The 22,798-nt window shown below is 42.1% G+C and overlaps 1 protein-coding gene across 5 annotated transcripts in view; it reads left to right on the top strand.

The window, feature by feature from the left end:
- Positions 1 to 22,798, top strand: part of lrrc9 (leucine rich repeat containing 9) — a 197,358-nt gene that overhangs the window by 65,650 nt on the left and 108,910 nt on the right. For all 5 annotated transcript variants that reach the window (XR_013579440.1, XR_013579439.1, XM_078562277.1 and 2 more), the window contains exons 14-17: positions 9,666 to 9,783; positions 14,752 to 14,884; positions 19,922 to 20,062; positions 22,461 to 22,585. Coding sequence is in view for 3 of the 5 variants with exons in the window: in XM_078562277.1 (XP_078418403.1) it covers positions 9,666 to 9,783; positions 14,752 to 14,884; positions 19,922 to 20,062; positions 22,461 to 22,585 (517 nt within the window). In the remaining 2 variants the exon portion in view is untranslated. The remainder of the gene's footprint in view (positions 1 to 9,665; positions 9,784 to 14,751; positions 14,885 to 19,921; positions 20,063 to 22,460; positions 22,586 to 22,798) is intronic.

Below are 22,798 nucleotides of genomic sequence, written 5' to 3'. Positions count from 1 at the left end.
AACTTTTAAATCCCCCTGCTAATTTAGATCAAAACAACAATTTACAACACATCACTTTAAGAAAGAACTTGCATTAATGCAGCACCTTTCACAACCTCAGGTTACCTCAAAGCATTTTGCAGCCAATGAAGTAATTTTGAAGTGTAGTCACTATTGTGTTGTAAAAAAACAATACTACAGGTGCAGCGACCCTGGGCAAGCTTCAACCAGGACTCAAAGTTGATATCAGAACTCCTAAATAAGCCTTCCGAGTGTCCTTGTAGTGCTTCATTTGCCATGACAGTGCACCCCAGACTGGAGCTCTCCATAGAAGATTTGCTTTAGTAAGCGAGTGCCAGGCATTCTGACTACATGACCAGCCTAGCTCAGTTGTGACTGTCTCAATATGCTGTGGATGCTTGGCATGCCAGCCCAGGTGAGCACTGCAGCATCTGGTATTTCACCCTGCCATCTGATCTTCAGAAGCTTCTGAAGCCAGCTGAAGTGAAAGTGGTTGAGCTTCTTGGCATGACACTGATACATAGTCCATCTCTTGCATGTGTAGACCACTGTGGGCTATTGCTCTATAGATTTTCAGATTCATAGGCCGACTTGCACCTCTTCATTCCCAGACTGATGTTCAAAGTCTTCCAAAGGCTATACTTGCATTGGCAAATCTTATATGTGTCTCCCCATCAATATAGACAACTCGAGAGAATGTGCTGCTGATATAAGTGAACTTATCTCCTGCTGACAGGTTCTGGTCATGGACTGAAACCCTAGGCTGAAGATAGGGCTTTCCTGGAGCAGGCTGGTACATTACTTCAGTTTCCTTTGTGCTGATCATAAGACTGAACTTGTCGCATGCATTGGAGAACAAGTCCGTGCTACGTTGCATGTCCAGCTCTGAATCGGCAGCTAGTGCACAAGTCATCGGCAAACAGGAAATCACAGAGTATGTCCTTGGAGATCTTGGCCTGGAGTCACCTCACATTGAGCAGCTTCTCATCAATGCAATATCTGATTTCGATGCCAGGATTACCAACATAGAAGGCATTGGAGAACATGGCAGAGGAAAACATGCTGAAGGGGGTTGGCACTGGCATGCAGCCCTGTTTAACTTCATTAGTAAATGGGAATGAGTTAGAAGACTCACCATCTGGATGGTGAGTCACACGTGGGCATACTGTCATGGAACTGTTGAACCATTGTGATGAATTTCTTAGGGTAGCTGAATTTCTCCATTAGCTTCCAAAGTCCCTCAGGGCTGACTGGGTCAAAGGCCTTGATCGGGTTAACAAACATGATGTATAGGTCCATGTTCTGTTCTGTTGGCATTTCTTGTTATGATCCCAGTTGATGTTACTACTGGACAAACCAGGTCCCAGGGTAGAACCTGGCTTTATAGATCCTGACTTTTATTTTTTGTTTAGAAACGTGGAGGGCAGCTACTGAACAGAATCACAGGAGTCAGCCAATGAACTTTTAACAAAAGAATAAAACATTTTATTATACAAGAAAAGATTAACTATATTGCATTACTCCTTCACCCACAACTATGCCTTGACAGACATAAGATTCGTAAGGAGAACACAAGTTACAAAAGCTATCTTATACTTTCATGTTCACAGTAAGTACACAGTCCATGTAAACCGATAGGCGACCTGTAGTCAGACACACCACACTCTGAAAACAAGTGACAGATGCCATTCCAAACAGATGCAATGGATCTCTCAACAACTCCCCCTAAACACTTGTCACACCATGAGCCAACTGGTCTCACTGAACTCCGTCTTTTACACGAGGGTTTCCAATCCCCACTCTCAAAGAACTCACTTTGGAATCTTCTCCCAAATGATGCTTTCTCTCAGATGCCTTCCACAGAGGTCCACCTTCAGGGTTTCGAACTCTCCTTCTGATGTTCCTCTCCCCTGGATCACCACGTGCATTCAAGCTTTGCCATCCACGCACTCTCTCTCTCTCTCTCTCTCAGATGCTCAGCCGTGCCAACTGAACACCATTACTTCACATGCCCATGGTAATGTTTTGATATGGCAGGTGGTATTTGCTGGGATGACCAAGTCCACAAGGGAAACTTGGCCACACTATCACAAAGATTTTGCAATTTGAATTTATTGTGATAAGGTTTGTGCACTGAAGTCAGAAGTAATGAGTCCGCTACCACTTTGAGAGATGTTAAGGATCAAATCATCAAATCAAAACATTTATTAACAAAAGAAGAAAAAACCTAAACACACACAAGATTAAAATTACAAAGTTATAACAGTTCCCAAAATTTCTACTTAACCAGACCCCCAACTACACACCCCCTTTAAGGCAACAGTCCAAATAGATTCCAAATTTATAAAGTCATCCAGCAATATTACCACAAGAACCCACTGGACAATGGAATTCAAAAGGCTTTTAACATCACTTTGGTTACAGGAACAGCAAACTTCTTAAGAGGCTTTTCCCACTAGTCTGTTTCACACGGTGCACCTTTCAAGATCTCACACGGCCACACCACACACAGCTTTCCATCCTTCTTTAAATATATTTCTCCCTTTTTAACCTGTAAATCCCATTGTTTCAACTTGTCTTTAGAAATTACTTTTCCCAAAATATAACAATCTTTCATGTTCTCAATATGGCCAGCACTTATGGGAAAAATCAATGTAATCATTTTGCCTTCCTTATCTTGTCAGTTGTAAAAATCTTATCGTGTCCCTTTGAAAATCAAACACTTCTCCACTTATCTAAACATGCAAGTTTCATTCACACCATCTCTGCTGAGACTTCACCCTCTTAATCATCTCCATTTCAAGTGCCTGTTTTACACCTAACTTCTTTGATAATTTAAACCTTGCAGAGTAATCATCTCTAGTTTAATTAAATTAGCCCCACACACAACCATAAACACACACATATAAGCCTGCTTTACAGTATCCCACATTAATATTAGGAATATTAATTATTATTACTATATTTTATTATTATTCGGCTGTCTCCTTGGATCTTCTGGCTTCTCGCAAGTCTGTTTTGCTTTAAGTCTGTGTCCTGCAGCTTTCCCCCTTTAAGGTTGGAGCCTTCCTCTCTGCACCTTGCTCTTAACTTCTTAACAGGACCTTTTCCAGATTCCTGTCCTTCCTTTGACTAGACTGTCTTCTTGGGATCTTTCCTGTTCAACTCCCTGGTTTTAGGGACTTTCCTCTTTAGTTTTTGGAACCTGCTTTCTGCAGTTCCCTTTCCTGTGTCCAGCTTCTCTTGGCACCTGGCTTCAACTTTAGTTTGGGACTTGCTTATCTGTTCATCTCTTATGCTTGCTTCTGCTGGCAACTCCTTTCAGCTGAACTGAAACTACTTATTCTGTTTTTCTCTGGGTCCCTGAGTGGGCCTCCTGTTGCTAGGCAACAGCCCAGTTTTTTTCAACTTTGTGTTTGTTTTAACCCCCTTCAACAGCTGTAAAACTTCATTATAATGCAGACATCTTCTAAAGTGAAACTAAAACTCAAGTTTTCCCTCCTTCCTTAACACACAAACACAGAAACACAAATCAAACTTAAACTCAAAGCTAAAACTCACTCCTAACACCCACAGCTACAATTATAACTTACTTAAACTATCTAGTTCCTAACATTCTCTTGGAGCTGTCGAACTGAAAATACAATTTCAGTGATTCATCAACATTTTCTGAAACCACACTGATTCTCCAGCAGCTGATCCTGGTTGAGATGTTGCACTAAGTGGTTCAGAAGGATTCTGGCAAACATTTTGCCAGAAAGGAGTAAGATTCCTCTATGACTGTCGCAATATTAGGGAGTTCCTTTCCGCTTGTAGAGGTGGACAGGAAGCATCTTTGGTAATCTTGCGGGATGGTTCCTTGCTCCCACATAGACTGAAAGAGTTCAGTGAACTTCTCGACCAGGCATTGACCTTCAGCTTTGTAGACCTCAGCTGGAATAGCATCAGCTCCTGAAACTTTACTACTAGACAGGAGTTTCAGCATTTTTTTCTCCAACATGCTCTCCAATGCCTTACGTGATGGTGATCCTGGCATTAAAATCAGATAATGCATGGATGGGAAGCTGCTCAGTGTGAGATGATTCCAGTCAAAGACCAAGGTCTCCAACAACATAATTTGTGATTTCCTGTTTGCCAATAACTGTGCATTAGCTGCCAGTTCAGAGCTGGACATGCAGCGTAGAATAAACTTGTTCTCCAATGCATATGACAAGTCCAGGAGTTTGCATTTGCTTTTTCTAGGAGTGTGGGAGGGTCATCAAGAGAGTAGTTGATGGCAACCTGTGGGGGGGGCCTGTTGATTCCTTTTTCATTGATTGATGAAGGCTGATTGAAGATGTGCTTAAAGTGCTCTGTTCATCTTTTTAGAATTTAGACTTTTTCTGTGAGCAGTGTGGACGCATTGTCACAGAGGATTGGTGATGAACCAGTAGACTGGGACACAAAGACAAATTTCAGAGCATTGTAGAATCTCTTCCAGTCTTTGTGGTCTGCATATGACTGAAGTTCATCTGTTTTCTGATTCAGCCAAGTGTCTTGCATCTTGCTGAGCTTTCAGTGGATAGTCCTGCGGATGTTTTGGTAGGCATTGTGCTTGGATAGTGATGACATGTCATTGAGGTAAACTCTGTAGAAGTGATATTTCACCTCCAGTAATTTCTAGGTTACTTCATTGTTTTCATCCACCCAATCTTGTTGCTTACAAGAGGCAGGACCGAGGGCATCTGGACCAACGGAGTACACTTTATCCTTGAAGGTTGCCCTGTCATCCCTAATGTCGTAAATGTCCATTTTCACTTTACACAGGTGACTATCAAGTTTCTCTGAGAGAGATTCCTTCATGTCTGCCTTTAAGCCTTGAGACATTGAGATTCTTCTGGCCTTTCACGTCCTTAGGTTGTCCAGACGGATAGATCTTTATGTTTAGCTTTGAAATGATAAGTCTGTGGTCAGACCAGCAGTCAATGCCACACATGGATTTCATCACACGCACTTCCTACCTGAGCCTCTGGCTGGTGATGTCATAGTCGATTAGATGCCAATGCATAGAGCAGGGGTGCAACCAAGACTTCTCGTTGCGAGTATGGAGGCAGAAAACTGTGTTGGTAATTAAGAGCTCATGCTCAGCACACATCTTTGGCCAGAGGGGGCCATTACTGTTACAATTGCCAACCCTGTTTATTTTCCCAAAGATCCTTTGCGATGCCTGGTGATTTGCATCACTTTGGCATAGTAGCAATCAAGAAGTGGTGGTCATCATAGAACTTATCCTTGACTTCATCAGGGATGGTCATGGTAGGGTCACAAACACTAATAAAAGCTCCTTGCCTTTTGCTGATAAACATCATAGTGTGTTTCCAAACAACAAAGGAAACAACAATCTTTAAATATACTAAAGAGTCTTTTTTGGTGGTGCACGTGAGAGGTTGTAGCATATGCTCTTTTGCTTACTTGCCTTTCTTTTCTATGCATTGCTTCTCTTTGTCTCTTCATCCTTTTCTGGCTATCGCTAACACTTTTTTCTCGGTTGTTCATTTTCTCTTTTCTCCCCCTCTTCTCTTCTGTTTCTCTCATGCTTTAGTTCTCGCAATCTTTGTTGTTTTCTCACTCTTTCTTAGCTCCTCCTCAATCTTTTTTTCTGTCAGTAACAGGTGTGGGGAGATAGCGTAGGCATCTGGACAGGCACACTGATTGTCAAGTGTGGAACTATTTTTTCATGTTATGTGTAGTGGTGAGAAGATGGGAGATGATAAGATAGTTGTGAGGTGCTGCTAAGGGAAGAAAACTGATAAGGGGGCTGAAAAAGGCATTTTGTGTGCACTTTGGCTGTTAAAGGGGAAAGGGTCCAAGTCTCAGTCTACATTTTTGGTGGTGGATGCCAGTTGGTGAAGCAGAATCCTAATGCATTTAGATAAAAATGCAGTGTGAACTGCGTAGTGCCAAAGCACCACCTACCTTCAAGATTCAAGCCTTAGAAACTGGGTGGACTGAAAGGCAAGCACACAGTAATTTCCTAGGATATTCAAACTACACCAGCTTAAATTTAACAAGTAGCCATCAAACTCAGCTGATATAGAAATAGAAAAAACATATCATTGTTATAAGCACAATGTGCTTCCTAGATGCCATTTTTACGATATTATAGCTGATATATCCTGTGGCCTTATGCACAATGAGTCGAGGCTTTCAAAGAAAAGGATGTAATTTCAAGTGAAATTTATCAGTATTGGGTTCTTGGAGCAATGGGAGGAGGCCCAGGATCTGGGAGTGCTAAAATGGGGACTCTGGGGTTAAGGAACTAGTTTTTCATAAGTAAACAAGGCTGATATGGCCATATTTAATACTTTGATGCCCTGAGAAACTGGTGTTTGCCCTACTTGAACATCTGCATTTGAATCTTTGTGGTGGTGATGCTGGTGTTGGGTCGGGAATTCTACAAGGTTGTCCCAGTGACAACGAAGGAATGTTGATTAATGTCCAACTCGAGATAGTGTGTGATTTGGAGAAGTTGAAGCTGATGATGTTCCCATGACTACTGTTATCCTTCTTGGCGGCAGAGATTACACGGGAGGAAGCGTAAATCTTGAATGTTTCAGCATTTTGTGCGACGATGCATGTTTCTTTATGTAATTGCGTGTCTATTAAAGATTATAGATATACAGGCAATAGAATGTAAATAGAATAGGTAGAATAAATGCTTTAAGACATGAACCTAAATGCAAGAACAGGCAAGAAAGGGTGCATGATGACGTAGGGGCCACGGGTGGGTCAGAGAAGAGGCTGACAAGGTGGAAATGTGGCATAACATGTCAGATATTCCGAGAAGGTCCAGAGCAGTTTGGTTTCATTTTCCTGGACATGCCTTCACTTGGTAGACCCAGGATCCCCAATTCTGGGTTTCCCCCATTATTGCCAAAGCTTGCACCTCCAATACCGCCAGACACTTCACCTCAGTGCTCCTTGACACCAATTTTCCCTTGAGGACTTTGCCTCACTCCGGGATTCCAGTAAATCGCAAGCTATTCTCATATTCTCTCGGCCCTTCTCTCTCATCCCAGTACCAACTCCAATCCTCCCAGATCCCAGGACCACATGCCCAGTGATCATGTAACACATCTCTGTACATTAACCCGAGATTCTGAGCCCATTCCAATCTACCTAGATCTTGGGACCCCTAAAATAGTATGTTTTTGGTCAAACCACCTTCAACTACTTTATTAATGACTTTCTGATTTAAGGTCAGGAGTGCTTGGCAATCCCACATAGTTCATAACTCTTCTGAGAATGAAGCAGACAATTGTAACTGAGAGTAGGATGTGACAACATCCAAGCCTCGAATTACAACTGGCAATTAACAATCATACTTCAAAATTGCCAAATAATAATCTTGAACATTAGAAAGCTCAGCCTTCTCGTGATTTTCAACAACTCCACCATCAGTGAATCCCTCACCAACATCTTACATAAAAATATACAGAAGTTATGACATAGAAACGGGCCATTTGGCCTAACTAATACATGTTGGTATGAAAGACTGACTCCATGAACTAGAAGGCCCCGGGAGAAGAATGCTAAATATGATTGAAGGATGTGGAAATGAGTGCTCATGTGAAATGGGGGGGTGGGAGAGAAGAGTGGCTTAATGAACTGGGAAGGGAGAGGGGAGAAATAATCTTTTATATAAAGTCAAAATAACAAATCATTTTAGCAACAGATTAGCAGCATTATCCACAATATCTTACAAGTCCTTGGCAAGAAATGGGGGAAAACCCTTACAATTTTCATCACATCCTTTTGTTTTTTCCAGTGATCTCAGTGATGTGACAAATATACTGAAGAGAAAATTTAGATTCAGTGCTTTAACCAGCAAAGATGAAGCCTATGGAATAAAAGGGAAAATGGGATGGATACAAAATTGGCTGAGTGATGGATCAGGGTTTGGTGGTGAATGGTTGTTTATCAGACAGCCAGGTATACAGTGGGGTTCCCCAGGGGTTAGTATTCAGACCACTACCTTTCTTGATATGTATTAATGATCTAGACTTGGTGTGCAGGGCACAATTTCAAAATTTGCAGATGACATGACACTTGGAAGTTTTTGTGAACTGTGAGGAGGATAGCAATAGACTTCAAGCAGACATGGAATGGGTGGACATGTGGCAGATGAAATTTAATGCAGAAAAATGTGAAATGATGCGTTGTGTAGGAAGAACAAGGAGAGGCAATGTAAAATAAAGGATGCAATTCTAAAGGAGGTGCTGGGACAGAGTGACCTGGGGTATAAATCATTGAAGATGGTAGGGCAGGTTGCAAAAGAAGTTAAGAAAGCATATGAAATCCAGGGCTTTATAAGTTGAGAAATAGAATGCAAAAGCAGGGAGATTATGATGAATCTTTATAAAACACTGGTTTGGCCTCAACAGGAGTATTGTGTCCAGTTCTGGGCATTGCATTTTGGGAATAATGTGAAAGCTTTACAAAGGGTGCAGAAAATATTTATGAGAAGGGCTCATGGGATAAGGGACTTCAGTTCCATGGATAGATTGGAGAAACTGGGGTTATCCTCCTTAGAGGAGAAAAGGTTGAGAGGAGATTTGATAGAAGTGCTCAAAATCATGAAGGGTCTAGACAGAGAGAAACTGTTCCACTTGGGGGAAAGATCAAGAACCAGAGGACACTGATTTATTAAGTAAAGGCAAAATACTGTGGATGCTGGAAATCTGAAACGAAAACAAAAAATGCTGGAAAAATTCAGCAGGTCTGACACCATCTGTGGAGAGAGAGACAGAGGTAATGTTTAGAGTCCGTATGACTCTTCTCCAGATCTGAAGAAGAGTCATACGGACTCAAAACATTATCTCTGTCTCTCTCTCTCCACAGATGCTGGCAGACCTGCTGAGTTTTTCCAACATTTTTTGTTTTCGACACCGACTTATTGCCAGAAGAGCCAATAGTGACATGAGGAAAACCTTTTTTAATGCAGTGAGTAGTTAGGATATTGAATGCACTGCCTGAGAGTGTAGTTGAGGCATAATAAATCATGGTTTTCAGAAGGAAATTGGATATACACCTGAAGGGAAAAAACGTACATTACTGCAGGGAAAGGGCAGGGGAGTAGAACTAGCTGAGTTGCTCTTGCAAAGTGCCGACATGAACACAATGGACTGAATAGCCAGCTTCTGTGCTGTAATCATTTCATGATTTAATGCTTTTCTTTGACCAAATTTTTTGTTGTTATGCATATGTAAATTTAGCATTTCAACATTAATGACCTGTTCTTTTTTTCATTTTTCAATGATTAAAATTTGCAAAGGCAACCTTCCAGTTTCTTCTCATTTCCCCAGTCTCTTCTCATTTCCCCAGTATTAACTTTAGCTATGATCGTTACTGGCAAACTTTAGATGCAAATTGTGAAAATAGTATCTGCAGGAGAGGCAAAAAACTACAGAGAATAATTCAAAATTATCGACATGTCTTTTAACTTTAAGTCGAAGTTGACACAATTAAAGTTGAGCTAAAATTCTGATTTAGTGTCTGTTGAATGATAGCTTAGAAGTTTTTAAAAATAGATCTGCCTGCTATTAATCTCATTTAGTAACAGAATAATTTTGCCTTTTCAGATAAATAATTATGTATTGAAATCAACAATTTCTGTCCTTCTTTAGAAACTACAGTAAGATGCTGGAATACTTGTTTTATGTATATGATCCAGAATTATCCACTGAACAGAATGAAATTCAACAGATTCTTGAGGATGGGTTCAAAAAAGCAGAAGTGTATCGGGTATGTACTTAAGTTCAGTAAATTAATTAATAGCTAAAGTTTCAGTAACAAGATTGTATGGATAAATGCTTGTTTGAAAGAGAACTATACCCCCCAACTGATGTCATTCTTTATTTTACTTTCTATCCTTTTACTAAAAATGTTTTGCTTATTTTCCAAACGCGTTTTTCTCCATACCAATATTGTGCATTTATCTACAAATTGCAAGAAAATTATATAAATAGGCCTGTTCTTTCCTGTCTTAACAACACAAGCTTTGTTATTGCCTCAGCTCTGTTCCTACTCCGTATTTAATTCACTGCCTACTATAATGCAAGTATATAATCTTTCTTTGGGAATGGGGGATGAGAAGGAGTGACACAATGGCTCGTAACTTCCAATCTCCAGGGCATCGTAAAGATGCGCTGGCACCGCGCCCCCCCCCACCCAGAAGTTCCCAGATAAGGATTGCCCAGCAACTAATTGCTCAGGAAGTTTAAACTTCTGTCGGACAATTGCTCTGCAATCGGAATCATCCAAAAGTATGATTTTAAATTGTAAACTTTGATGGTTCTGATTGCCTTACAGTAATAGTTACCCAGGAAAGGTTAGAACTAAAACCACTTCTAACTTATGGGTAACTATAGTACTGACCCCTCCATGGAACTCACCCCACCCAAACCCCTGACTGACCACCCGCCAACCCACCCCACTCCTCCCCCACCGACCACCTGACCCCACTGACCAAAACCCCCACTGACCAACCGATGTGCCAACTGACCACCCTCCAAACACCTGACTGAGCATCCCCCTGACTGACCACCTCCTTGACCAACTGACCCCCCCACTGACTACCCGACACCCTCCCTGACTAACCACACGGCTCCCCCTCAACCAACCCCACCCCCCCAATGACCACACAACTCCTACCCACTCCCCACTGACCACCTGACCCCCCAACTGATCCGCTCACCCACTGACCCCTCAACCTCCCCCCAAACCACCGCCTGCCCCCCCAACTGACCACACAACTCCCATCCCCACTGACCACCTGACCCTCCACCCCACCCCATCCCATCCCACCAATCCTACCCAGTTACCTTACGAACCTACCTTCTCCAGGGCTTCTGAAAGTGGCTGGACCTTTAAAGTTACCTGCTTTACGGCAGCCAGTGCTGTAAAAAAAAGGGGACGTGGCTTCCTAACCTCTGACTCTGCAGCCCTTGACTGAAGGCCACAGGAGTGCGCTGCCCTATACGGTTCTTGCCCGGCCTGAGTCAGAAGGCCCATGAGTAATGATCAACTGGAACTCCAGGTAGGAAACTAGGAATGGACTGGCAATCAGACTCTGCAGAAGTTCAGTCCCAATAATCTTGTTTAGCTGTTGGTGTTAATACATTATAGTTCTCTTGGGGATATATATATATATATATGTATTCTCTCATTTTGCAGTATCACTCTTTGTAGGATTTGTAGATCAAGGAATTGATACGTTTTGAGATGTATAAAATTAAGTTATAGCAAGGACTGATTATTTTCATGGTATTTGAAATGAGTATATTATCAAAATTATGTATTCATAAATAATTTTCCAGAGCACCTACATTTATATTGTGTCATACTATTTTCGTTTTTAAATTGTCTCTGCAACTTGAGAGATTGAGTAGAGTGGGCCTATTCCCTTGGAAATTTAGAAGGATGAGAGGTGCTTTCTTTGAAGCATTTAAGATGCTGAAAGGCTTGACAGAGTAGATGTTGGGAAAATGTTTCCCCCGGCTGCAAAGTCTAGAACTAGGCACCATAGTATCAGGAAAAGGGGTAGCAATTTCAGACTGAGGAAAGGAGAAATTTCTTCTCTGAGGGCTGTGAATCTTTGGAATTCCCAGAGGGCTGGATTGCTCAGCCATTTAGTATATTTAAGGCTGAGATCGGTAGATTAACAGAGTTGAAGGAAATCCAGGCATATGGGGATCGTATGGGAAAGTGGCGTTGAGTTTGAGGAGTAGCCTTGATATTAAATAGTGCCGAAGGCTTGAGGGCTTGCTTGTTCTACTTTTGCTCCTATTTCTTATGTTATTTTCCTTTGATTTCTAGTTTCACAGTTCTTACCTAGAGTTTTCCAGTAATTAAAAAAGCTTTGGTTATTACTGGGTGGAGGGAGTAGAGTAGAAACCCTTCTCGTTGCACCTTCCCGTCCTTCATCTTGGGTCTGGCGATATCGAACCTGGTGAGCTCTGTTGAACGATTCTCTGGTCACTGGTCTCCAAATATTTGCAAAAGTTCCAAGGTCAGAGAGATTGTCAGTCTCGAGATAAGTTGGGTGAAGGATTTGTATTTCTGGATCTTCAAGAATCGCATGAGGTTGTTGTTCAAATCGAGCCACTTTCCTCTTGCTCCCATGCTGAATCTAAAGAAGTTAACGGACGTGCCCACGGTCAGCTCTCTTATTTCGTCCTTTAGGTGTTGATATTTCCGTTCTTTCTCTGCCCAAGCTTTCTCCAACGAATTGTTATTGCCTTCAAACCGCACTGTGACATTGACAACCGCTACTACTCCATCCTTGACGAGTACCAGGTCTGGCTTCCAGAGGGTCCTGTCTTTTCCGAAGAGTCTTGGTTCCAAGTAGGATGCCCAGCTGTACTTCAAGATAAACTGTTGCAAGTGGTCCAGGATTTTATTGTGTCTTCAGATCCGGGTGTTTTTAACGAACGGACAGTTACCGGAGATCTGAGCCAATGATTCGAAAGGGATCTCACGTCGTCTGCAAGACTTGTTTGCATGGTGCCTCCTGTAGGGAATAGATCAGAGGGTCCATCGCAATGTTAAACAGGATTGGTGACAATGGGTCACCTTGCTTGACCCCTCTCATGATATTGATAGGTTCGGTTTGCCCATCTTTACATTCGATAAATGTGCTAGTTTCCGAGTATAGATCTGTGATTGTTATGAATCTTTTTGGCAGCCCCACTCTTTGAAGTGCCTTGATGAACGTTTTATGCCCTATGGAATCGAACGCCTTAGCCAAATCCACAAAGATAACTGCCAGCTCTTTCCTGTTGCATTTGGCCATGAGGAGGCACAACTGACGCTGCGGATGGCGAGAACACCAAACCACACAGGTCAAGTAACTACTATCCAGACGGACTCACTGGTGAGGCCGCCACCATCAGAGTCATAGTTTCAGGAGTGAAGATGACCTCTTCATTAGACCTGCAAAGTGTATTTTCCAGAACAAGACAGTCACGTGAATTATGGACTATTCTTTCTGTTTAAAACCTCTAACAGTGCACTATTCTCTTCAACTGTACTTTCCTTGCGTATGTTTGTGTGAGTGAGTGCTGTAGTGTTAGATTTTGGGGTGAGCGTGCAAATAAACAATACTCTTTCTTGATTTTGCTCACAAAAGCAATGCTGCTGGTTATTCAAATTGTCCATACACTCAGGGGTTAAAAAGCACTCACACTTCTTCCTGTCAAAAGCTTACTGATTATGGACAGTTCGGAAGGAAACAGAAATTTCAGCAGCTCTTTCCCACCCTGTCTGTAACACATATAAATACTGTGGCTACAAGAGCAGGTCAGAGGCACGGAATTCTGTGATGAGTAACTCACCTCTTGACTCCCCAAAGCCTGTCCACCATCGACAATGCAGAAGTCAGAAGCATGAAGGAATAGTCTCCTGAATGATCCAGGACAAAGCAGCTTAACTGGCACCCCATCCACCACCTTCAAGATTCACTTCCTCCACCACTGACGCACAGTGGCAGCAGTGTGTATCATCTACAAGATGCATTGCAGCAACTCATCAAGGCTTCTTCAACAACTCCCAAGCCCATGACGTCTACTACCTAGAAGGGCAAGGGCAGCAGAGGTTTGGATAGACCATCACCTGCAAGTTCCCCTCCGAGCCACACACAATCCTGGCTTGGAACTGTATTGTCATTCCTCCATGGTTGCTGCACCAGACACCTGAAACTTTCTTCCTAACAGTACAGTGCGCGTATCTACACCAGGTGGACTGCAATGGTTCAAGAAGGCGGCTCACCATCACCTTTTCAAGAGCAATCAGGGATGGGTAATAAATGTTGATCTTGTCAACGACGCTCACATCTCATGAAAGAATTTTTAAAAATACTTGCCCATCAGCGACAGTAATTTTGGAGGCACGGGTCCTGCCTGTGGCCCAATAGAGACCCGTAAGTGGGCAATCATGCCACCGCTCCAATTCAATGGGCAATGGGTGCAGTCTTCCCCCAGTGCGGGTTGCTGATGAGTAACGGTTGGGAGGTGGGGTTAATGCCTCCTTCCCATGTCCCCTGTGCCAATTGCAGGCCCCCTATAGTTTTGCCCCCTTGCTGGGTCTTGTCAAACTGGCCCTGGCAAGATCATGGACTTAACCTGAGTTTAGTAGCATCCATGTTTCCTCTTCCTCCCAGGCCTCCTGCAATACTGGCAGTGGCCACTGATCTGGATTGCTAGCCTCCAATTGGTCGGTAGGTCTATAATGTGGGACTTCTGCTTGGAGACAGATGGATGCCCCAGCTTATAATAATTAAAGGGCCATCATCCAAAAAACTAAAGCAGGACAAGCCAGCCAAGCGGAGGCGGGCTGTCCTCAACAATTACCCTTGGTCGGGGGAGCCTGCCCTCAGCATTTAATTTAGCCCTGTGTATTGCAGTTTATGATCTGTTCTTTTCCAGGTTTTTCTTAGCACTTCTAATTATTTTCAGTCTGCTAAAGCAACTGCTAATCATAGAAAATATCATATACTGTTAAAGCAGTTGGCTGTTTTTGAATGGAATACAAAAATGATATCACTTGCATTTTTTAGTTATTAATATTTCGCCTGCTTCCTTCAAATGTGTACAAATCAGATTTTATGCAGAAATCAACCTATAAAGAACAGTCCAGCATTAATACTAAACATGAACAATTGGTGTTCCACACAACAAATGTAACTGATTCATATATTTTTGTTCATCTTCACAGGCTCTAGGTCGTGATGAGGCAGTCCCTCTCTGTAATAGTATGAGCTTATGTGAACAACCCAGAATTGAATACTTGCTGGGACAAGCTAAAGCCCAGAACGGAAATTTTATTGATCCAGTACCTTTCAGATATGGTAAAAGAGGTTTTTGTATTAACTGATTTTTTTTTTTTCTTCTCTTGGTTATGATTGTATTATTCCATAAGAACTGAGTTGTCATAACTTATATTTTTGAATAATACAGTAAAGGATAATATACCATGATGGAGTCTAACATAAAATAGAACAGCACAAGAAGAGGTCATTCAACCCGTCGGATTTGCACCACTCCTCCTTTTCAAGAGAACCCCCTTTAAATGGCTACATTGTGAGACATGCAACATTCAATGATGAACCATGAAACTCTTTATGGGCTGCACTGATCTGTCTTGACAGAGGAATTGTTGCTTGCTCAATGAGAGCCCTTACTAATGTATAGCTCCTGTGAGGAATCATCAGCTTGTAGGTGAGAGGATATCTCTTGTTCCCCAGAAGCCATTCTGCAACGCACTGAGCTGAGGCAAGTAACATTTGCACCACAGAAGTGCCAGGCAATGACCATCTCCAACAAGAGTGAACCTAACCTTCTCTCATTGACATTCAATGGCAGTACAATCTCCCAATATCAGCATCCTGGGGGTTACCATTGACCAAAAATGGAACTGGATCAGCCACATAAATATTGTGGCTACAAAAGCAGGTCAAAGGCTGGGAATTCTGGGGCGAGTAACTCACTTCTTTTCCCCCCAAAGTCTGTCCACCATCTCCAAGGCACAAGTCAGGTATGTGATGGAATACTCTCCACTTGCCTGGATGAGTGTGACACCAACAAGACTCAAGAAGCTCGACACTTTCCAGGACAAAGCAGTCCGCTTTGCTGGGATTCTATTCACCACCTTAAACAGTCACACCCGCCACCACTGCCGCACAGTGGCAGCAGTGTGTGCCATATACAAGACTCACTGCAGCAACTTGCCAACGCTCCTGCAACAGCACCTTCCAAACCCATGACCACTACCATCTAGAAAGGCAGCAGCAGATGTATCAGAACACCACCATCTTCAGGTTCCCCTCCAAGTCACACACCATCCTGGCCTGTATGACCTGTGATCACAAACAAATTTCACATTGAGCAATGGACTCCCTTTTCAGAAACAATGCTTCATAAGTGTGAACTAGCAGACCCACATGAATGCACGATGATGCCCTGCACCTGCTAGAACCCAGAAATCTTGCAAATCCCAGTGCCCTTTCTTCATGCCTATTTGCCTATATGAAGAAACTGATAAACTGTTGGCAAACAATGCAATAATGACCTGCCATATCGATGTGTGTTCATGGTGATGTCCCCAAAGCAGATTGGAAGGCAATAGAGGCATAAACATTTAGATCCTTGTTAACTTCCACTGCCACAGGCATTCCCTGGTGTTGGGTTCCAATTCTCGCTGCAATAGGTGGCACAGTATGTGGCTATCTCTCTGTTGAAAAGCAGCTGCCTTGAACACTTATTCTGTGAGGTTCAGCTCTGTTGGTCAGTTCTTGATGACACACATGGTGCAAGGCTTCTTGCCTTCTTGCTTTCTTCTCCCTCCTCTTGCAGCCTATGTAGATGTTCACTGCCTTCCTTGCCATTGCTGCTATTTCTCTCCTGCATTTAGGAGCATCAAGGGTAAGACCAGCAGCAAGCCCAAGTTTAGCTACTCTGAACAAGAAAAAATGGTGAAATAGTTGTAATGTCCCATAAATAGTCTCTTGCAGAGTATTAGCAGCCAAACAGAATACAAAATAGCCAGCAACTTAACCGTAAAGCATCTTGGCAGCCTTGAATGACTAATCGTTAATGGAGGTGAAGATCCCTATTGATACCACAGGATCACAGAATCATACAGTGCAGAAGAGGTCCTTCGGCCCATCGAGTCTGCACTGACACGTGAGAAACACCTGACCTACCTACCTAATCCCATTTACCAGCACTTGGCCCATAGCCTTGAATGTTATGACGTGACAAGTGCTCATCCAGGTACTTTTTAAAGGATGTGAGGCAACCTGCCTCCACCACCCTCCCAGGCAATGCATTCCATACCATCACCACCCTCTGGGTAAAAAAGTTTTTCCTCACATCTCCCCTAAACCTCCTGCCCCTCACCTTGAACTTATGTCCCGTTGTGACTGACCGTTCAACTAAGGGGAACAGCTGCTCCCTATCCACCCTGTCCATGCCCCTCATAATCTTGTACACCTTGATCAGGTTGCCCCTCAGGCTTCTCAGCTCCAACGAAAACAACTCAAGTCTATCCAACCTCTCTTCATAACTTAAATGTTTCATCCCAGGCAACATCCTGGTGAATCTCCTCTGCACCCCCTCCAGTGCAATCACATCCTTCCTATAATGTGGCGACCAGAACTGCACACACTACTCCAGCTGTGGCCTCACCAAGATTCTATACAATTCCAATATGACCTCCCTACTTTTGTAATCTATGCCTCGATTGATAAAGGCAAGTGTCCCATATGCCTTTTTCACCACCCCACTAACATGCCCCTCCACCTTCGGAGATCTATGGACACACACGCCAAGGTCCCTTTGTTCCTCAGAACTTCCTAGTGCCATGCTGTTCATTGAATACTTCCTTGTCAAATTACTCCTTCCAAAGTGTATCACCTCACACTTTTCAGGGTTAAATTCCATCTGCCACTTATCTGCCCACTTGACCATCCCGTCTATATCTTCCTGTAGCCCAAGACACTCAACCTCACTATTAACCACCCGGCCAATCTTTGTGTCATCCGCAAACTTCCTAATTCCCCCACATAGTCATCTATGTCGTTTATGTAAATGACGAATAATAGAGGACCCAGCACAGATCCCTAAGCCAATTTTGAATCCACCTCATCCAATTACCTTGAATCCCATGTGCATTTGCCGCCTTTATAAGTCTCCCATGTGGGACCTTGTCAAAGGCTTTGCTGAAATCCATATAAACTACATCAACTGCACTACCCTCATCTACACGTCTGGTCACCTCAAAAAATTCAATCAAATTTGTTCGGCATGACCTCCCTCTGACAAAGCCATGCTGACTATCCCTGATCAAACCTTGTCTCTCCAAGTGGAGATAGATTCTCTCCTTCAGAATTTTCTCCAATAGTTTCCCTACCACTGATGTGAGACCCACTTCTGAAAGCCGCTTCCTGACTGTTTCTAACCATCTTAGCACATCATGGTAAAAAGATGGCATTTGAGGCTCACATATGCATCATTTCATGACAGACAATGATTCAGGGGCAGGATCCTGATTATAATATTTAAATAATGCATGCATCTACTGAATGCAGCTGTCAGGGTCACTAATCAAGCACCTGGAGAAATATGGCATTGCTCACTTCTCCGGTGCATTGCTTTACATTCCTGAACACATCGAAATTTCTAACTCTAAATCTTTTATTTAGAGTTTTAAAACAAGAAACAGCCAAAATATCATCTGGGCTACTAAATTCATATTGGACACCGTACCTCAGGAAGGATATATTGACTTTTAGTATTGCTGAAAAAGGAAACATACTGTCAAAGTTTTTCGACTTGCACTCATCAGGTCAGAACCACAAGAATACCAAATCTCAAAAGGAACATTAATATGTACTGCATAAGAAGAGGGTACTGATTGGTTGGCAAGTGGCAAATTTAAACCAGGCAATTCAACTCTGATTGGTCAAGGCATTGTCATGGGGAATAAACTCGAGAATTGCTGTAACACAAGTTTTTGTCCTCATAATTTGACCCTCTAATCCTTGGAATCACACTGGTCAATCATCCTCTCAAAGGTCATTCCCTGGTTCATTCCCCATGGCATTGCCTTGACCAATAAGAGTTGACACGCCTGGTTTGAATTTAAACAAAAGCTTGGAGGTTAATTGTTCCCAGATGCATTCTCCATGGCAATGCCTCCACCAATTGAGTCCACTTGCCAACCAATCAGCGCCCTCTTCTCTTGCAATATAAATTGCTGTTCCCTTTGAGATTTGGTATTCTTGCAATTCTGTCCTGATGAGTGCAAGATAAGAAGCTTCGACAACATGTCTTTTATTCAGCAATACTCAAGTTCTGTACTACCAAGTGACTATATTGATCTTTGAGGGATGATTCATCAGTATGATTCCTAGGATTAGAGGGCTGAATTATGAGGATACGTTGCATAAACTTCACTTCTATTACCTTGAGTATAAGAGATGGATCTGATCGAGATGTTTAAAATGTTAAAAGGATTTCACAGGGTAGATGCAGAGAAACTATTTTCTTTGGTGAGGAATTAAAAATAATTGGGCACAACCTTGAAATTAGAGCTAGACCATTCAGGAGTAAAATCATAAGACAGCTTTTCACACAATGGGCAGCAGACAACTGGAACTCATGCCCTAAAAAGGCTAGGAATGATGGGACAATTGGAGCTTTCAAGGGGAGATGGTGGCATAGTGGTATTGCCACTAAACTAGTATTCCAGAGACCCAGAGTAATGCTCTGGAACCCAGGCTTGAATCTAACTATGACAGATGGTGAAATTTGAATGCAATAAAAATCTGGAATTAAAGGTCTGGTGATGACCATGAAACCGTTGCCGATTGTCATAAAAACCCATCTGGTTCACTAATATCCTTTAGGGAAGGAAATCTGTCATCCTTACCTGGTCTGGCCTACATGTGATTCCAGACCCACAGCCATGTGGTTGACTCTGAATGAGGGCAATTAGGGCTGGGCAATAAGTGCTGGCCTAGCCAGTGACTCCCACATCCCATGAACAAATTTTTAAAAATATAATTGATTTGGTTTGAATAAGGTAAATAGTACAGTTAGATTGATATTCTGTCATCTACAGAGGCAAGGGATTGATTTATTTCTTGCTTTCTATCTGTGATTCTTTACCTCCATTAGGACATGGCACAGATTGCTTGTTGTCTATGACAATGCAAATTATATATGGTCTGTTGGAAGAAATTGGAGGGATGTGCCAGGATGATTATTTTTCATGTTCCACATTAATACAATTTTATATACATACCTTCCATATCAAATGTGAATGAATTTAAAACATTCAATTTCACAAAATATTGAAACAAATCATTCGACTTTGCTTTTAGGTCAGCTCATTATTGCCAAAGTCTTCCTTGGTCACAGTGTTCAGGCCATTGATTCAGAGTCTGTTGAACAGACGAAGTACCCAAATGCAGATTCTGTCTATAGACCTCGAAAAGTGGACACCAGATGTGCAAATGATACAGGTAACCAAGTGCAAAATACATTGGTATTGCTTTTCAAAAATAGTAATCGTCTTTGAAGAATTCTATGGCGGGGAAAAGCAAAATAAAAAGAAAGAAACAAGAGTCTGGAATAACCCTTTACACTTATTGTTAAGCAAATTCAAGATTTTAGTAAGGTGAATCCAAACTTCAGCAGGAATCTGGATACCCTAATAGGAAGTCTAGACTGTGCCCAATATTTGTCTAAAGTAAACCAAACTCCTATCCACCAAATGCATTGTGTATGTTCTATCTACCACTCCATGATGGATCTTGAGAATGTGGTAAGCACGTTAAAGCAAAGCTCCTCCAAAACAGTTCAGTATGCTGATTGTTCGTTTGATGATGCTTCTTGTGGCATCATGGTTGCCACTGCAACTCCGCAACTGGTTTCTAACTGGAAATATGAGCCAAAAAGGCAATAACCCTTGTCAAACCTGTGGCCTATAAAGGCAGCATAGAGGATTGGCACTGAATGAAAGAGCAGACCTGGACCAAAATGACGTTGTGCCTGTGACAAGCCAGTTGTACTTTGAGGGAGTGGAGTCCCTTTTTATTAATAAATATCCCAGGCTTGTTATAGGGAGCATGCAAGGCAATGTGTTGTTCAGTCAATGCAACCTGCACCATTGGAAAGCCTCCCATGCAGGTGAAACCTAATGCAATTTCATTCAGATGTGGCTCAATTGGTAGTACTTTTGTCTCTAAGTAACCAGGTTTAGGCCCCACTCCAGAGACTTGAGCACAAAAATCTAGACTGACATTCCAGTTGTACTGAGGGAGTGCTGCATTGTCAAAGTGCCATCTTTCAGAGGAGATGTTAAACCAAGACCCTGTCTGCTTTCTAAGGTGGACACAATAAGTCCTCTGGCACTATTTTGATGAAGAGCCAGGAGTTTTCTCCTGGTCAATATTTATCTCTCAATCAACATCAGAGAAACTGATTATCTGGTTATTATCACATTGCTGTTTGTGGGGGTTTGCTGTATGCAAATTGGCTGCCATATTTCCTACATTACAATTGTCACTGCACTTCAGAAGTAACTTCATAGCTCTAAAGCACTTTTGGACATCCTGAAGGTGTGTGAAGCACTATAAGAATGTAAGTATTATTTCTTCACTATCAATAGGGTAAGAGATATAAGTGTTTGTACTGGTGTAGAGAGCCCTGGTGACCTTCTTGGTACATGAATGCACCGTGAACTGTGAGATGTTGCTGTTGAGGTCTGCAAAGAGCTTGTAATATAAAAGTTAAGTACATAGTGACCTTGATAGCCAAAGGCAGTGTTGCTGAGCCGTGAGTTTAGGCTATAGTGAGGCTGACATAGATGATTATAGCTCAATACAGCTTGCTTGCTAAAACAAAGGAACCCTTCTTCTCCGCCGATGCTGCCAGACCTGCTGAGTTTTTCAGGTAATTCTGTTTTTGTAAAGGAACCCTTGCATACTGCTGCTCAGTTGAAGTAGGATGAATGCTCCCTGAAGACTAGATATGACCTTCTGTGAAATGGTCGTCTTTTCCTCCTCCCTCTTCTAGAAACTTCCAGCCCTTAGTGTCTTCCTTATTGTTGCCAATCACCTTTCATTCCAAAAGGCTGCTTGTCAGACCACCATGTCTGCAGCAAGACAACTTGTGAGGCCACGAGCAACAACAGTGCAAAAGTAGCATGACGTCTCTCTGCAGACAAAGTGTATTTTCAAGAGTGCTAGAATTAAGCAAAAAGCACTCAAAAGTCAAATAGTAGTCAGAAATACAAAGTGCTAGGTTGTGCTGAGTGAGGTCAACATGTGATGTTTGAAATACTAAGATGATCTAAATTGGAAAACAAGTCCTGCAGGAAGCACAGGATCCTTATCTGCATTCATTATTTTTAACTGTGAATGCTGCCAATCTGCACTTCTGACGCATGCATTAATTACCTCCTCTACTAATATGGTAGGTGGTAGACTACCAGCTGGAATTGTGCATGTGCTTCCTGCTTGCCATTTTAAACAGGCTATACAGTACCTATAAAATTGGTGCTACATGGCTTAATGCCTGGGCTAGTGAGTGCCTATATATGCAGGGCTTCAGAAAGATCAAATACGTAGTCAAATAGATCAAATTAAAACTAAACATAATCGCAGATTGTAGAATATATACTCAATGAATTGTTATTGGACTTTAAAAGATAGTCAATTTCTTATAGTTTACAAGCTTATCCCACATATTTCTCACATACCATGTAATGCACATATGACTAGTATTGGGGAGTTGCCCTTTGGCTAGGTTTCTGTCTCTATATTTACAATGTATTTATAAGTATTTAGTGCAGTACTACCAAAAAATGTATATGTTTAATTTTTAATTTTTTATTCCTTTGTTTCCTATACCTGCAAGGATTCTCAAGTTCCATAAAACTACATGGCAGCTGTGATTGCAGTCTGCGTCAATATGAGTGGTTTGTGTTTGACCATGATCTTGTCGTGCCTGAATATTTTATTGACTTTGAATACATAACACAGGTATGGATAATAATTTTAGCAAACTGCGGTTCATTTAGGTATGGAATATTTTAAAATGCTGAAAGGGATCATTTCTATTTAATTGTTGAACCTTTTCAGTACAAATAAGGTACGTAATCATAGATGCCTGTTGGGTTTCTTGGATTAAAATGCAAGAATTCCAGGATGTTTGGTAGGGATCGAGATTAAAATTTACCATAGAATCACAGTGGG

The sequence above is a fragment of the Cetorhinus maximus genome, chromosome 18 (genome assembly GCF_964194155.1).
Source record: "Cetorhinus maximus chromosome 18, sCetMax3.hap1.1, whole genome shotgun sequence".
Lineage (NCBI taxonomy): Eukaryota > Metazoa > Chordata > Chondrichthyes > Lamniformes > Cetorhinidae > Cetorhinus > Cetorhinus maximus.
Note: the sequence above shows the minus strand (reverse complement) of the source record. Positions and strands in the feature narration are given on the sequence as shown.